Source organism: Bombina bombina, chromosome 4 (assembly GCF_027579735.1).
Source record: "Bombina bombina isolate aBomBom1 chromosome 4, aBomBom1.pri, whole genome shotgun sequence".
In the NCBI taxonomy this organism is placed as follows: Eukaryota; Metazoa; Chordata; class Amphibia; order Anura; family Bombinatoridae; genus Bombina; species Bombina bombina.
The window spans coordinates 337,881,083-337,897,978 of record NC_069502.1 but is presented as its reverse complement, the minus strand read 5'-3'; the positions used below and the strand labels follow the sequence as shown (position 1 = coordinate 337,897,978).

General features: G+C 42.5%; 1 protein-coding gene across 1 annotated transcript in view; it reads left to right on the top strand.

Annotated features, from left to right (window-relative positions):
* Positions 1–16,896, top strand: part of VEPH1 (ventricular zone expressed PH domain containing 1) — a 971,752-nt gene that overhangs the window by 430,743 nt on the left and 524,113 nt on the right. Inside the window, exon 9 of the mRNA XM_053711791.1 lies at positions 15,504–15,845. Within this exon, the coding sequence (XP_053567766.1) occupies positions 15,504–15,845 (342 nt within the window). The remainder of the gene's footprint in view (positions 1–15,503; positions 15,846–16,896) is intronic.

The following is a 16,896-nucleotide window of genomic DNA, read 5'->3' as shown; positions in this document are numbered from 1 at the left end:
CATTTAAAAAAATAAAAACTTTTTGGACTGTGAAACATCAGTCTGCTTTTTTGTGTCAGGCTCACAGCGTATACTGTGCCCACTTGCCTAGTGGTACCACTCATATCTTGTTTAATAGTAGTGTAAGTGTACATTTAAAAAAATAAAAACTTTTTGGACTGTGAAACATCAGTCTGCTTTTTTGTGTCAGGCTAACAGCGTATACTGTGCCCACTTGCCCAGTGCCACCACTCATATCTTGTTTAATAGTAGTGTAAGTATGCATTTAAAAAAATAAAAACTTTTTGGACTGTGAAACATCAATCTGCTTTTTTGTGTCAGGCTCACAGCGTATACTGTGCCCACTTGCCCAGTGCCACCACTCATATCTTGTTTAATAGTAGTGTAAGTGTACATTTAAAATAATAAAAACTTTTTGGACTGTGAAACATGTCTGCTTTTTTGTGTCAGTCTCATAGCGTATACTGTGCCCACTGGCCCAGTGGCATCACTCATATCTTGTTTAATAGTAGTGTAAGTGTACATTTAAAACAAAAAAAAAATTTTGGACTGTGAAACATCAGTCCACAGGACACCCAATCTTCTATAGCTTTCTCTCCGAACCTTGACGCACCATCCTCCTCCAGCTTATCTTTGGGCACCTCTCAATTTAAAACTCGCCCGCCTGCCACCGCCACCAACCACAACACTAGCACCACAGCCGCTTCACTTGATCTGTCAGAGGAGTTATTTACACATCAGTTGGAAGAAATGAGTGATGCGCAACCATCATTGACAGAGGATGTAGATAACAGTGATATGTCTCAGTCAGGTAGCATTACAGACATGGACATACGGTGTGATGATGATGATGTTGTACCCCCTGCTGCTTCCTTTGTTGATTTGTCAGATACAAGTGAAGCGGTTGATGATGACGATGCGTCCGTGGATGTCACGTGGGTGCCCGCTAGAAGAGAAGAAGAACAGGGGGAAAGTTCAGATGGGGAGACAGAGAGGAGGAGGAGGAGGAGACGAGTTGGAAGCAGGGGGAGGTCATCGCAAGGAGCCAGTGGCACAGTCAGACAGCATGCATCAGCACCCGGGGTCAGCCAGACAGCACGCCAATCAACGCATGCTGTTGCCACCACCAGAATGCTGTCATCGCAGAGCTCAGCAGTGTGGCATTTTTTTTGTGTGTCTGCCTCTGACAACAGCAATGCCATTTGCAACCTGTTCCAAAAGAAACTGAGTCGTGGGAAGTCCAACACCCACCTAGGTACAACTGCTTTGCGAAGGCACATGATCGCACATCACAAACGCCTATGGGATCAACACATGAGTAGAAGCAGCACACAAACTCAAAGCCGCCATCCTCCTCCTGGTCCAGCATCTTCAGCCACGTCAACCACTTCTGTACTCCTTGCCCCCTCTCAACCATCCGCCACTCCGTCTCTCTTCTGGAGCAGTTCCTGCTCATCTGGCCACAGTCACGTGTCTGTCAAGGACATGTTTGAGCGTAAGAAGCCAATGTTACAAAGTCACCCCCTTACCCGGCGTCTGACAGCTGGCTTGTCTGAATTCATAGCCCGCCAGCTTTTACCATACAAGCTGGTGGAGTCTGAGGCGTTGAAAAAATTTGTAGCTATTGGGACACCGCAGTGGAAGGTACCCGGCCGAAATTTCTTTTCACAAAAGGCAATCCCCAACCTGTACTCGATTGTGCGAAAGGAAGTAATGGCATGTCTGGCACACAGTGTTGGGGCAAGGGTCCATCTGACCACTGATAGCTGGTCTGCAAAGCATGGTCAGGGCAGGTATATCACCTACACTGTGCATTGGGTAAACCTGCTGACGGCTGCCAAGTATGGAATGCATGGCTCTGCAGAGGAGTTGGTGACACTGCCACGACTTGCAGGCAGGCCTGCTGCCACCTCCTCTACTCCTCCTACTCCATCCTCTTCCATAATCTCCTCGGCTGAGTCCTCTTCTGCTGCTGCATCTTGCTCCACATCAACAGCACCCCCCCAGCTCCCCAGGTACTATTCAACATCCCGGATACGGCAGTGTCATGCCGTCTTGGGGTTGACTTGCCTGAAAGCAGAAAGTCACACCGGACCAGCACTCCTGTCCGCCCTGAATGCACAGGTGGATCAGTGGCTGACTCCACACCAACTGGAGATCGGCAAAGTGGTTTCTGACATCGGAAGTAATTTGGTGGCGGCATTGAAATTGGGCAAGTTGACACATGTGCACATTGCACATGTGTATAATCTGATTGTACAACGCTTTGTGCATAAGTACCCAGGCTTACAGGACGTCCTGAAGCAGGCCAGGAAGGTGTGTGGCCATTTCAGGCGTTCCTACACGGCCATGGCGCACTTTTCAGATATCTAGCGGCGAAACAACATGCCAGTGAGGCGCTTAATTTGCGACAGCCCGACACGTTGGAATTCAGCACTCCTAATGTTTGACCGCCTGCTCCAACAAGAAAAAGCCGTTAACGAGTATTTGTATGACCGGGGTGCTAGGACAGCCTCTGCGGAGCTTGGAATTTTTTTGCCATGTTACTGGACGCTCATGCGCAATGCCTGTATGCTCATGCGTACTTTTGAGGAGGTAACAAACCTAGTCAGTCCGACCAAAGGCACCATCAGTGACATCATACCATTTGTTTTCTTCCTGGAGCGTGCCCTGAGAAGAGTGCTGGATCAGGCCGTAGATGAGCGCGAAGAGGAAAAGTTGTGGTCACCATCACCACTTTTTAAGTCCTATGCATCGCCACAGCCCTTCGGGGTCCACCCTCAGAGAACGACCCGACCGACAGGTAGCAGACTACCTCGCCTTAACTGCAGATCTCGACACTCTGAGGAGCGATGAACCCCTTGACTACTGGGTGTGCAGGCTTGACCTGTGGCCTGAGCTATCCCAATTTGCAATAGAATTTCTGGCCTGCCCCGCTTCAAGTGTCCTTGACAACTAGGGTTCAAGCCGCAATGTTTTAGGGCACTTTCTGCCTGGGAAAGAAACATCAATTTTTCTGGCCACTGCTACAGCAGCGGCTGCAACAATACCTAATTTTTCAGGCATGTGTACATGCCAAATTTTTCTGGCCTCTGGTGCTGCACTGTGGCTTCAAAAACCAAACAAAAAAAAGGCACGTAACAGCGATTAAACTGATAGGAATAGTACTACTTAACACATCACTCCTATCTGGTGGCACATTAGATTGCATGCGCAGTTCCCCAAATTTGAAGTAGGAGGACCGACCAAGAATCTTTTTCCATCTCCCGGTTCCTAAAATCCATGCCATATACACGTCCCCTGGCACCGCAACTGCCTCTGGGAACCTTACCATAGGTCCCAGACCGCACGTCATGTAATTCTCTGTCTGAGAAATTATCTATCTATCAAATCTATCTATTTATCTATCAAATCTATCTATCGTATCTATCAAATGTATCTATTGCATCTATTGATCTATCTATATCTATCTATCAAATCTATCTATCTCGTGGCCGGACTGTTATCTGACAGCCACTTGTGTTTCGGCCAAATGTCCATCGGCCAAATGTCCGTTTGCCAAATGTCCATCGGCTAAAAGTCCGGCCACGATTGCACACGCAGTGCCACAAATTTGAAGTAGGAGGACCGACCAAGCATTTTTTTCCATCTCCCGGTTCCTAAAATCCATGCCATATACAAGTCTCCTGATAGGGGACGTAACAGGGATTAAACTGATAAGAATAGTACTACTTAACACACCACTCATATCTGGTGGCACAGTAGATTGCACGCGCAGTGCCCCAAATTTGAAGTAGGAGGACCGACCAAGCATTTTTTTCCATCTCCCGGTTCCTAAAATCCATGCCATATACACGTCCTCTGATAGGGGACGTAACAGGGATTAAACTGATAAGAATAGTACTACTTAACACACCACTCATATCTGGTGGCACAGTAGATTGCACGCGCAGTGCCCCAAATTTGAAGTAGGAGGACCGACCAAGCATTTTTTTCCATCTCCCGGTTCCTAAAATCCATGCCATATACACGTCCTCTGATAGGGGACGTAACAGGGATTAAACTGATAAGAATAGTACTACTTAACACACCACTCATATCTGGTGGCACAGTAGATTGCACGCGCAGTGCCCCAAATTTGAAGTAGGAGGACCGACCAAGCATCTTTTTCCATCTCCCGGTTCCTAAAATCCATGCCATATACACGTCCCCTGGCGCCGCAACTGCCTCTGGGAACCTTACCATGGGTCCCAGACCGCACGTCTTGTAATTCTCTGTCTGGGAAATTATCTATCTCTCAAATCTATCTATTTATCTATCAAATCTATCTATCGATCTATCATATCTATCAAATGTATCTATTGCATCTATTGATCTATCTATCTAATCTATGTATCTATCTATCTATCTATCTATCTATCTATCTATCTATCAAATCTATCTATCTTGTGGCTGGACTGTTATCTGACAGCCACTTGTGTTTCAGCCAAATGTCCACCTGCCAAATGTCCGTCTGCCAAATGTCCGTCGGCTAAAAGTCCGGCCACGATTGCACGCGCAGTGCCCCAAATTTGAAGTTGGAGGACCGACCAAGCATCTTTTTCCATCTCCTGGTTCCTAAAATCCATGCCATATACACGTCCCCTGATAGGGGACGGAACAGGGATTAAACTGATAGGAATAGTACTACTTAACACACCTTATAATAACGCAGAGAGAGGCAACGCAGAGAGAGGAGTCTGAAGAAGAGTCAGAGGAGGAAGGTGGCTTTGAGGAGGTGGAAGACCAAACACAGCAGGCATCCCAGGGCGCTTGTTGTCACCTTTCAGGGACCCTTGGTGTTGTACGTGGCTGGGTGGAGGAAGAGACCTTCAATGACATCAGTGAGGACAAGGAACGGGACATAGCTAGCTTGGTATCCAACCTTTTACAAATGGGGAGTTTGCGGTTGTGCATATGGACTGTTTACGGATGTTTGCGGTGCGTTAAAAGGGGAGTTTGGTCTGTCACTGTGAAGCCGGGCGTAACCCTTACACTACCTGAGCAATACAACATCATACCTGATGTTTTAAAGCACATTATTCCAAACAATTTAGGAATGTTAGGTGATTTATGCCCTTTATGGATTAAAACCAGACACTGCATCAACTATGTAATTTTATGTGGGAGTTTTGCCATGGATCCCCCTCCGGCATGCCACAGTCCAGGTGTTAGTACCCTTGAAACAACTTTTCCATCACTATTGTGGCCAGAAAGAGTACCTGTGGGTTTTTAAATTCGCCTGCCTATTGAAGTCAATGGCGGTTCGCCCGGTTCGCCCATTCGCGAACATTTGCGGAAGTTCGTGTTCGCCGTTCGCGAACAGAAATTTTTTTAGTTTGTGACATCACTACAGAAGAGGTCCTCCATCCGGCAGAAGTCTTCATCCATCCGCAGCTCCATCTTCAAAACCTCCGACTCGGAACATCCTCCTCGGCCGATGGACTAACGACGAATGAAGGTTCCTTTAAATGACGTCATCCAAGATGGCATCCCTCGAATTACGATTGGCTGATAGGATTCTATCAGCCAATCGGAATTAAGGTAGGAAAAATCTGATTGGTTGATTTAATCAGCCAATCGGATTGAAGTTCAATCCGATTGGCTGATTGGATCAGCCAATAGAATTGACCTCACATTAAATCAACCAATCGGATTTTTCCTACCTTAATTCCGATTGGCTGATAGAATCCTATCAGCCAATCGTAATTCGAGGGGCGCCATCTTGGATGACGTCATTTAAAGGAACCTTCATTCGTCGTAAGTCTGTCGGCCGAGAAGGATGTTCTGCGTCGGAGGTCTTGAAGATGGAGCCGCGGATGGATGAAGACTTCTGCCAGATGGAGGACCTCATCTGGCCCGCTTGGATGAAGACTTCTGCCGGATGGAGGACCTCTTCTGGCCCGCATGGATGAACACGGCTCAAGGTAGGGTGATCTTCAGGGGGTTAGTGTTAGGTTTTTTTAAGGGGGGATCGGGTGGGTTTTAGAGTAGGGGTGTGTGGGTGGTGGGTTTTAATGTTGGAGGGGTCTTGTATTTTTTTTTAAAAAGTAAAAGAGCTGATTACTTTGGGGCAATGCCCCGCAAAAAGCCCTTTTAAGGGCTGATAAAATAGCTGATTACTTGTGTAATTTAGTATAGGGTAGGGAATTTTATTATTTTGGGGGGCTTTTTTATTTTATTAGAGGACTTAGATTAGGTGTAATTAGATTAAAATTCTTGTAATATTTTTTTATTTTTTTGTAATTTAGTGTTTGGTTTTTTTGTACTATAGTTTAGTTTATTTAATTGTATTTTAGTTTAGATAATTGTAGGTAATTTATTTAATTAATTTATTGATAGTGTAGTGTTAGGTGTATTTGTAACTTAGGTTAGGATTTATTTTACAGGTAATTTTGTAATTATTTTAACTAGATAGCTATTCAATAGTTATTAACTATTTAATAGCTATTGTACCTAGTTAAAATAAATACAAAGTTGCCTGTAAAATAAATATAAATCCTAAAATAGCTACAATGTAACTATTAGTTATATTGTAGCTATATTAGGGTTTATTTTATAGGTAAGTATTTAGTTTTACATAGGATTTATTTATTTAATTATAGTAATTTTATTTTGTTTTATTTAAATTATATTTAAGTTAGGGGGGTGTTAGGGTTAGACTTAGGTTTAGGGGTTAATAACTTTATTATAGTAGCGACGTTGGGGGCGGGAGATTAGGGGTTAATAATTGTAGGTAGGTGGCGGTGACGTGGGGGGGGGCAGATTAGGGGTTAAGTAATTTTATTATAGTGTTTGCGATGTGGGGGGGCCTCGGTTTAGGGGTTCATAGGTAGTTTATGGGTGTTAGTGTACTTTGTAGCACTGTAGTTAAGAGCTTTATGTTCCGGCGTTAGCCCATAAAACTCTTAACTACTGACTTTTTTATGCGGTAGGAGTCTTGGAGGTAGAGGCTGTACCACTCACTTTTTCCAAGACTTGTAATACCAGCATTAGGCAAATCCCATTAAAAAGATAGGATACGCAATTGACGTAAGGGGATTTGCGGTAGCCAAAAGTCGTGGAAGAAAACTGAGTGGTACACCTGTACCTGCCTGACTAGTAATACTAGTGGGCGTTAAAAAGCAGCGTTAGGACCCCTTAACGCTGCTTTTTAAAGCTAACGCAGAACTCGTAATCTAGGCGAAAGAAAGAAAGTGGGCTGTGAGTAAAAACTCATTAACAATAACATTCAATTTACATTTAATATTAAAATAAATATAGCGACTTAGAGCCAAAAATTAAATTTCTACCACCACACTCCTGATCCAACACCGCCACAGGCCGCGGCTCACACATCCAACCAGATTGTAATAATCACAGTTCAGATGCGTGTCCGTGATACTCCGAGGCGGCACCGGACCTTGAGTGGCATATAGAAGAACCCGCGAGACACGGGAGGACCGAGGTCCGGGTAAAGCAAAAAACGGAACAGTACTTTAGGCTTGTTCGTTTTTTAAAATATCTTGTGTAGCTAGGTCTTAAACCAGTCAGCCACTCGGGAACACTTAGGAAAGAGGTAAGGTACTTTGGGGTCTGTGTAAAAGTACAACTGAATTGTACGCTAAGCCAAAGCAATTCCTGCACTAATAAAGTGATATACTAAATAATAAAACATTAGCATTTCTTGAAAGTATGAAAAAAAGGCAAACAACAAATAAAAATATAAATTAAAATAAACTATGCTAGTACATATATGGCATAAACAATTCTATTGGCATGATAAAATTATAATAAAATATGAAAAAAATAATACGTGACCTGCTGTCTTGGAAGCAGCAAAGAAAAGAGGAAGGACTTAGATTGTTCTGGACTCTTTATTACTATACTGTAACCTCATTGGTTGTTCACTGTTGCTATGTGATTTTTTTCTTCTATACTGTTTTTTTCTTTGCTGCTGTTTTGGTTTGTCAGTAAAGAAATATGCAAAATATGAAGCCTCCTGCCTTGACATAAAATCCTTTTAGCACTCCCTAAACTTTTATTGAATATTGCGACCATGCTTAATATCGCTCATATTACAAGTTTAAAGTTGTATTCCAAACTAGCACTAGAAGAATTAACGCGGGTTAAGACCTGAAATAAAGTGTTGGGGCTAGAATAAAAGTTTCACAAAGCACATGTAAACCATATTTAAATAAAGCATTGCACTCATACATTAACATATATATTCTAAAATATGTCTATTATTTAAATAAATGTCTCTTTAGAAACATTTCCCCATCTAATTATCCTGTCTCCAATAATAACCACTCTTACAAGTCTCACTCTCACCTTCTCTCACACTCCTACTATTGCTTGCTGCTGGTGACATCTCTCCAAACCCTGGCCCATTGCATTTACCAAATCTTCCAAAAACTCTATGTCACACAATCTTAACAATCTCATCTCCATTAACCCTTAGAGTTTATCCCCCTTTTTTTTCTTGTGCTCTCTGGAACACTTACTCTGTCTGCAGCTAACTGACAGCAACGCACAACCTGTTTGTTTCTAACGTGTTCAACCTTTTAGCAATTACCAAAACCTATCTTCTTCTGACACTGCTTCTATTGCTGCTCTCACACATGGTGGTCTCCACTTTAGCCATAATCTTAGGCCAGGCAAGAGACATGTTAGCTGTGTTGTGATCTTGCTCTCCCCCTTCTGCACCTATCAGTGCCTGCCTCTGTTCCAATCACTGTCCTCTTCCTCCTTCTTTGAAGTTCAATGCATTCACATGTTCCCCCATCTCTCTCTCGGGGGCTTCAACATCACCAATAACCCACCTGGCCCTGGTACCTACAAACTTCTTTTACTCACATCCTCCTTCGATCTCTCACAAGCCACCCTATTCCCTACTCACCCCGATGGACACTCTATTATTCAGGTGTTTTCCTACCTCTGCTCTATATCTGAGTTAACCTGTCACCCTTTTTGTATCCTTAACGTATCAGCTAAACTCACTTTTCCATCTAGCGACTCAAAGATATGAAGTCTCAGTTATTAGAAAAAAGGCATGCAAAGTGCTTTAAAGGATTACTTTCTGTTATAATTTTTAAGCTAAACAACTAACATATTAAAGTTAATAAACATTAATTAAAACCTACTGACCTATATTTTCTCCAAAACGAAGTTTCATAAGGTTCTAAAAGTTATATCTTTTATTTGCCGATGATGTCACGTTATCCTGCCCACTATTTTCAGCACTGCATGTTCAAAATACTTAAACCAATAACTTTGTGTTTAAAGCGCCATTTTGAAACCTAGGTATTGTAAACGGATTGGTACAGACCAAAGGATACCCACGGAGTGGGTTTGGAAAACAATTAAATTTGCAGACAAGATTTCTGATATACGGTAGAGATATGTTAATGAAATGCTATTGATAAAAAGCGTATTTGGGGTAGTTAGTTAGTAACAGGCATAGAAAATATTTACTTACAGTGGCCCGTTAACATAAAAATGCATACATACACATGTCTAAATATGTATATGTATATATAAGTGTATCACAAAGATATTGTGGGTTTGGTTCCAGGCCTACTCAATAAAGCAAAAATAGCATTAAATAGTGACACTCATTTTTTTTGTTTCCCTGTGCATATAAAAGTTATATTTAAACTATAATATATATATATATATATATATATATATATATATATATATATATATATATATATATATGTGTGTGTGTCTGTGTGTTTATATGTGTGTACGTAAGTATTTATGTATTTGTGTTTTACTGTATACTTATTGTACATATTTAACATTCTGTATATCTCTACCTATCTATAATTATCTATATATATATATATATATATATATAGGTATAAATATATTTATTTTAAAAAACATTAGATATATGAAGAAATATTTACTTATGAATAAATATTTTCCGTTACGAAAATAACACTGGAAAATTAAATATTCATAATTTCATGTTGCGTTAGCGATATTGCGAATATGTTACAGTGCTTAAGCAAGAGTGGGGTGGGATTGACTTCTATGGGGGAATGCGCAAACACAATCGTGATTCTCGATTTTCTATTTTTTGCCCAAGCCGGGATACTGCTGGAGAAAAAACTGTTTACTTTCAACTTGTTATACCAGCGCAACCCGACTAACACAAAATTAAAATTCTATAGCGAAAAACGCAAAATACCGCTCCACTTGTAATCTAGCCCACTGTATCTATGGATTATTTAGAATAGTTTACAGTATGTTTAATACTTTTTAATATTTTTTTTTTTTTTTTCTATATATTTTATATGTAATATTTTAATAACACACTTTAGGATTACTAAGTTTTTATGTGTGCTAACCCGATCACGTTCAAATCTAAATTGCGAAACCTGATGCGCAAACGCATATTTTACATTCGTATAATATTCTTTTTATTATTAAATATATATTTCATGTAAAATAAATATCTACATATCTATACCTATGTATCTATAGGAATAGATATATAGATATAGGTGTATACAGATATATATAGAAATATTTATTTAATCATTTTAGAACATTGGAATATCAAATATTAATATTTCATGTTGGATTTAGCGCTCTTGAATATATGCGGTCGGGTTAGTGTGCGAGTATGGGTGTTTGATTTTTAAAAAATGTTTGTAAAGAGAGTGTGATGTCACCAAAAAGGGGCATGGCCTGTGGCCGTTACAGTCTTTGTTGCAGTTACTAAGCTGGAGGTGTTGTGTAGTCTGTAAATAGTGACGTAACAACAGGGGGGTGAGGGGGGGCAATTGCCGCTAGCCTCCCCCCGTCAGCCCCGGCACTTTCATAATGCTAGAGGGAGGAGGAATGTGAGTATTAAATAGTGTAGTCACTGTAGTGTATCTTATTTTTTACTTTATTTTTATTTAGTGAGAATCCAGAGATCATGATGAGATGAATTAGTCAATAACGGTGTCTGAGGCTAAGCTCTAAGTAAATGCGCAGCCGCAGTTGCAGCGCACCTCCCCGACCCCTGGCTGTGTTCAATTGGGAACCAACACACCATCATAACACGTGCCTCATCATGCCGGCTCTCACAGTGCACGTGCACCACTCCAATCCCCAATATACCCCGTCCCCATGGATGGATGGTGCAATCATCATGGCATGCATGCTGGTGTTATTTACATCCTCCTCCTCCTCCTCCAGACAGTTCCAGTTGTGGTAACGTTCCTTTACAGCATGTAGGATTGAAGGAACATGACCGGAGACAAGTCTGTCGTGTGCTGCAGAAGTGCAGGTAAGGAGCAGGCACTGTAGCTGAGCCTGTCTCTGTGGAGTGGACAGTGGCACGCAAGAAAGACCGGTCCTGGTGGTCCTTGACGTCCAAAGAAGAGAAGAGAAGATTCTGGGGTAAGACAGAGGATCATCATACTTGGTGAAAGAATCATTCACTGTGTTTCAGAGTATAAACTTAAAAAAAAAAAATCCCCAAATCTGTGTGTTACCAATCCATATACGGTTAAACTTACCATATACCAACTTTATCTACTTAGTTACTTACTTCTGTACTTGGTAATTTGGGTGGGTGAGGTCTGCAAGTTGATTGTCTGGTGTCAATCATTAAAAAATCATAACCAGATGTTGTAAAACAGTAAGAAGGGAAAAGATGATGCAGTCATCAAACGTTCTGTTCCTGGCTGGTTATATATCTAGTGCAGTGCTTGTTGATGTTTTCTCATTTTTTTTGTTATGGTGATAAACGGATGGCAGACAAAATATAATACGTTGCAATAAAAATCTGTCAGACTATTTTGGAATCTTATTTATATATATTTAGTTAGTTTATTTTCAGTGGTATGATTTAGTGGTAAAAATTATTAGTGCCCCTCCCAGTTTGACTGTGGTATCTTATGTGCCCCCCCCCCATATATTTTTCCTAGAGTCACCACTGTCTGTAAACTAAACTTCTATGCTCTGCAATAAAATTGACTTGTACCTTTTATGGTGTGTCCTGCATCTCATGACATGGGGTCTGAAGTACTTGCCTGTGCTTCTGTTTCCTGATTAATGAAATTTTGAAATGTACTCCACCTGAGCCTTTTGATTTCTCTCAGCCTGCAGCTTGGCCCACATGGCGTCAGCGGTTTCAACGATTCAGGATTGCTTCCAAACTGAACAAGGAGAGTGGTGAAGTACAAGTAAATTATCTTTTATACTCTATGGAGAAAGATGTGGAGCTAGTGTTTAATGCCTTTACATTCCAAGAAGGGGAATAATTTGACTTTTAAATAGTTATGAGCAAACTCAGTGCTCACTTTGTGCCTAAAAGAAATGTGATTCATGAGAGGGCTTGTTTCCACAAATGTGCCCAGCGTGTGGGAGAATCTGTGGAGTAATTTGTGCGCAGCCTGTATGAACTAGCGGAATTCTGTGAGTTTGGTGTTGCTAAAGAAGAGCAAATCAGAGACAGAATAGTTATAGGAATTGCAGATTCTGTGGTCTCACTGAAGCTATAGTTGGAGGCTGAATTGATGTTATTTGGGGCTATTAGGATGGTCCGCCAGAGTGAACTGGTGAAAAAGTGCTTACTTGAGGTCTGAGAGTATTGTGGATGAAGTGCAGCAGTTCAGGAGAGCTGCAGGCAACAGGCAGAGTATGAGCGGTAGACCAAGGGCAGCAGATAGGCCCATAAGTGGATGGGTGCAGCAGGCTCATTGCACACGGTGTAATATGCCTGCTAAAGATAAAAGGTGTAGAAAGTGAAACTGAATGGGCCATTTGAAGTGGTGTGTAAAACTGAGTCCATTAAAGAGATGCAGGTGGACAGTGACCAGTATGCTCAAGAAGTGTCCTTTAAAGGGTCTGTTGTTGAATGGTCCGGTTCAGATGAAGATTGGCGGGTTACCCTCACAGTCATGGGAGCCAAAGTTGCCCTTAAGATTGACACAGGAGCAGATATTACTGTTATGTCCCTTGCAGCATTCACGAAACTGCCTCGACAGCCTCAGTTGGCGAAAGTTACGACGAAGGTTCACAGTTCTGGAGGCCGCATCGATTATGCAGGGAAATTTATTGATAGCTGCAAGTACAAACAGAAAAAAATCACCATGTGGGTAGACGTAATTAGAGGACAGTGTGTCAACAACCTATTGAGCAGGAAAGCAGCCTGTGGTTTGGGCCTTGTCACCAGAGTAAATGAGATTATGGAAGAGGAAGACATGTTTGGGGAATTGGGTCTGCTAAACTGTTAGCCAGTCCGAATATCACTGAAAGTTGATGCAGTCCCATACAGCATTACAACTCATCGTAGAATTCCATTTCCGCTCATGCCTCAAGTGGAGAAGGAACTTCTGCGAATGAAGAATATGGGAGTTATTGAAGAAGTTGTTGAAGCAACTGACTGGTGTGCCCCTAGTGTGCCCGTTGCAAAGAAAAATGGGAAGGTACACATCTGCATTGATTTGAAACAACTGAATGAGGCGGTGGATACGGGCTGCCGATGCTAGCTTGAAGACAAACTGGCTGGGGCAAAATTCTTCTCTACACTTGATGGTTCCAGTGACTTTTGGCAGATACCTCTAGACCCGAAGTGCCTCAAACTGACTACCTTCATTACACCGGTAGGTTGGTTTTGCTTCTGCAGACCCCCTTTTGGGTTATCCTCTGCCCCTGAAATCTTTCAAAGAGAGATGAGTTCCCTCCTGAAGGACTACGAGGGCACGGCAGTCATCATGGATGACATCCTGGTGTATGGGTCTACACTGGAAGAACACAATCAGTGATTGAGTTGTGTGCTGCAGACTATTAGAGAGTCCAGGCTGAAATTAAATAAAGAAAAATGCCATTTTAGAAAATCTAAGTTATGTTACTTTGGGCACATAATCAATGGAGATGGTATCAAAATCCGTGCTATTGAGCAGGTGAAAAGATCTTCTGATGTACATGAGCTGAGACAAATATTGGTGCTTGTGAATTATGTGGGCAGGTTCCTACCAGATTTATCTACAGTGTTACACCCTATCACTGACTTGTTGAAGAAAGATGTTGCCTGGGTCTCGGGACCTCCATAAGAAGAAGCTTTTACACGGGTCAAGTCCCTGCTGGGGTCCACCCCAGTGCTGGGGTTCTATGAACCTTCATAAAGGACTGTGGTTAGTGCCGATGCAAGCAGTTATGGGTTAGGGGCTGCTCTCCTGCAGCTGAATGAGAACAAACTACAACCCATCACCTACTGCTCCCATACACTGACGGCTGTCAGAATATGCCCAAATTGAGAAAAAAAAGTGCCTGGCTGCAGTTTGGGTCTGTGAGCGCTTTCAGCGTTACCTAGTGGGTTTGGAGAAGTTTAGTCTGGAAGCCAACGATAAACCATTAGTTCCTCTAATCAATTCCTATGATATTGACAAGACACTCCTAAGATGCCAGAGACTTCTGATGAGGCTGCTCAGGTTCAATGTTCAGGCAGTGCATGTGCCGGGGAAACAGCTGGTAGTGGCAGATACTTTCCAGGTGCCCACTGGCTGCTGCTGAAGGTTCTTCAACGGAATCAGATTTAAAAGTGTATGGGGTTTCAATTTTGGCATCTAAATCCATCTCATCAAGAAAGTTGGAGCAGATAAGAAGGGAGACACGCCTGGACACAGATCTTCAAAAAGTTATTAGGTATATAAAGCGAGGTTGGCCTGAGAGTCGAGCAGCCTGGATGTCTTTGAGTTCTTATTAGTCAGAAAGGTCACAGCTCACAGAGCTGGACGGTTTGGTGCTGTTGCAAGACCGCATTGTTATTCCTGATAGCATGGGGCAGGATATGCTAAGCAGGATTCATGATGGCAACTTGGGCATTACAAAGTGCAGAGAAAGGGCAGCTACGGTGGTATGGTGGCCTGGGATCTGCACCGACATTGCAAGTTATGTGTCAAAATGTGCCAGCCTACTCAGAGAGAGTCATTTATTTCTATCCCGCTGCCTGCAGGCCTGTGGCAGAAGATAGCCGCAGATTTGTGCTAACTCTATGGGAAGAAGTACCTGGTTGTGATTGGCTATTATTCCAGGTATTTGGAGATTACACCCCTGAATGAGACCGCCAGTCTGGCTGTTATCACTCATCTCAAAAGCTTGTTCTCCCGGTGGGGCATACCGATGAAGCTAGTGAGTGATAACAGAATGCAGTTTGCTTCCATGGAGTTCAGTTCTTTCAGCAGTGAATATGATTTCATCCATTCTACTTCAAGTCCGCATTACCTGCAGGCCAATGGAAGTTCATTTTGAAGCAATCTGAGCTCTTCTGGCCTACAGGGCGAATCCCATCCAAGCCACGGGTTTTAGCCCGGCACATTTGATGCTAGGGTGACAGATCCGCACCACTCTACCCTCTGTGGGTGTCTTCATGCCAGCCCCCCTGTTACTCGGGAGGAGGTCCTTAGGAGGGATGAAGAGGTGAAACAGGGCTACCAATTCTTCTACGACAGAAAATATTCTGTTCTCCCTTGCAGGAGCTGAATGTAGATCAGAATGTCATAGTTAAATTGGATGATGAGAAGAAATGGAAGACGCCAGCCACTGTAATTGGACGCTCCCCAGAACCAAGGTCTTATGTAGTCCTTGCTGAAGAAGGGACTGTCACATGTCGAAATAGAATACATCTTCAGCCAGTTCCTGAGAGTTTACGACTGGATGCTTCAGAGCCACAGTCGGTGGGATTCCTTGTTATAAAAGGGGGGACTTACTCGCAGCAAGACCACAGCGGGGATGCTTCTGTGCTTTCAGCAGACTCTCAATTACCTTCTACTGTATCAGAGGATAGTTCCTGTAAAATTACGTCAAGTGGAAGAGTGGTGAAACTTCCAGCCCACTACTGAGATTAGCACTGTAGTTAGAACAGTGACCAGAAGAATGTGCAGAATAATCCCATGGTCACTGTGGATTTGGGTAGTCTACCCCGATGTCCAAGACAGGATTGTATTTCTTGTTATTTATATATATTCTCTTACATCTTGTTATTTGTTGCACACTAAAAAAAAAATTGTATGCTTCTTGTATACCTTGTTATTTGTTGTACTCTGAAAAAAAATGTATGCCATATTCTTTGAAAAAGGGGAAGATGTGATGAGAGTGTGGCGTCACTGGAAGGGGGCGTGGCCTGTGGCCGTTATAGTCTTTGTCGCAGTTACTAAGCTGGAGGTGTTGTGCCGTCTGTAAACTTCTATGCTCTGCAATAAAATTGAGTTGTACCTTCTATGCTGTGTCCTGCATCTCATGACAGTTTTCATGCTCTGTTGAAGTTTATAAGAGAAGTTAATACGGTTGTTATTTTTTTTTCACGCGTCTGGTTTACAATGAGCTGGATCGCTATGCTCTACTTGCAATCTAGCCCTTAACCCCTTAAGACACCTGTACATAGGTACTAAGTCACAGGGTACTTTTCCCAGCGTACCCTGTTGACATAGTAGCTAGGTCCAACCTTCTGCTTCATGCTGCTGCCTCAGCTGTCCGCTCTGACAGCTAAGAATGCAGCCAGAGGCAGAAGGCTGACCATGCTCCCGTTACCCTATAATGGGACATTGCCAGATCGTTACAGACAGTGTCTCTGTTGGTGTGGGAGGTAAGGAGGGAGGCGGTGGGCAGCCCAGCAGCGCAGATGAAAGGGTCAGCATCTAGTGAGGGGGTGAGGTTTAGAGATCTGGTTGGGGGGGGGTCAGGGAGGTGGGTAGATATTGCAAATTTGATAATAGAAGTAAATTAGAAACGTTTTTAAAATTGTATACTCTTTCTGAATAACAAAAAAAAATGTGGGTTTCATATCCCTTTAAATACATAGGACTGTCAGATTGAATATATACTGAAGCGTCCCGGTAAACAATAACAATATTATTTTCCGTAAGGTGC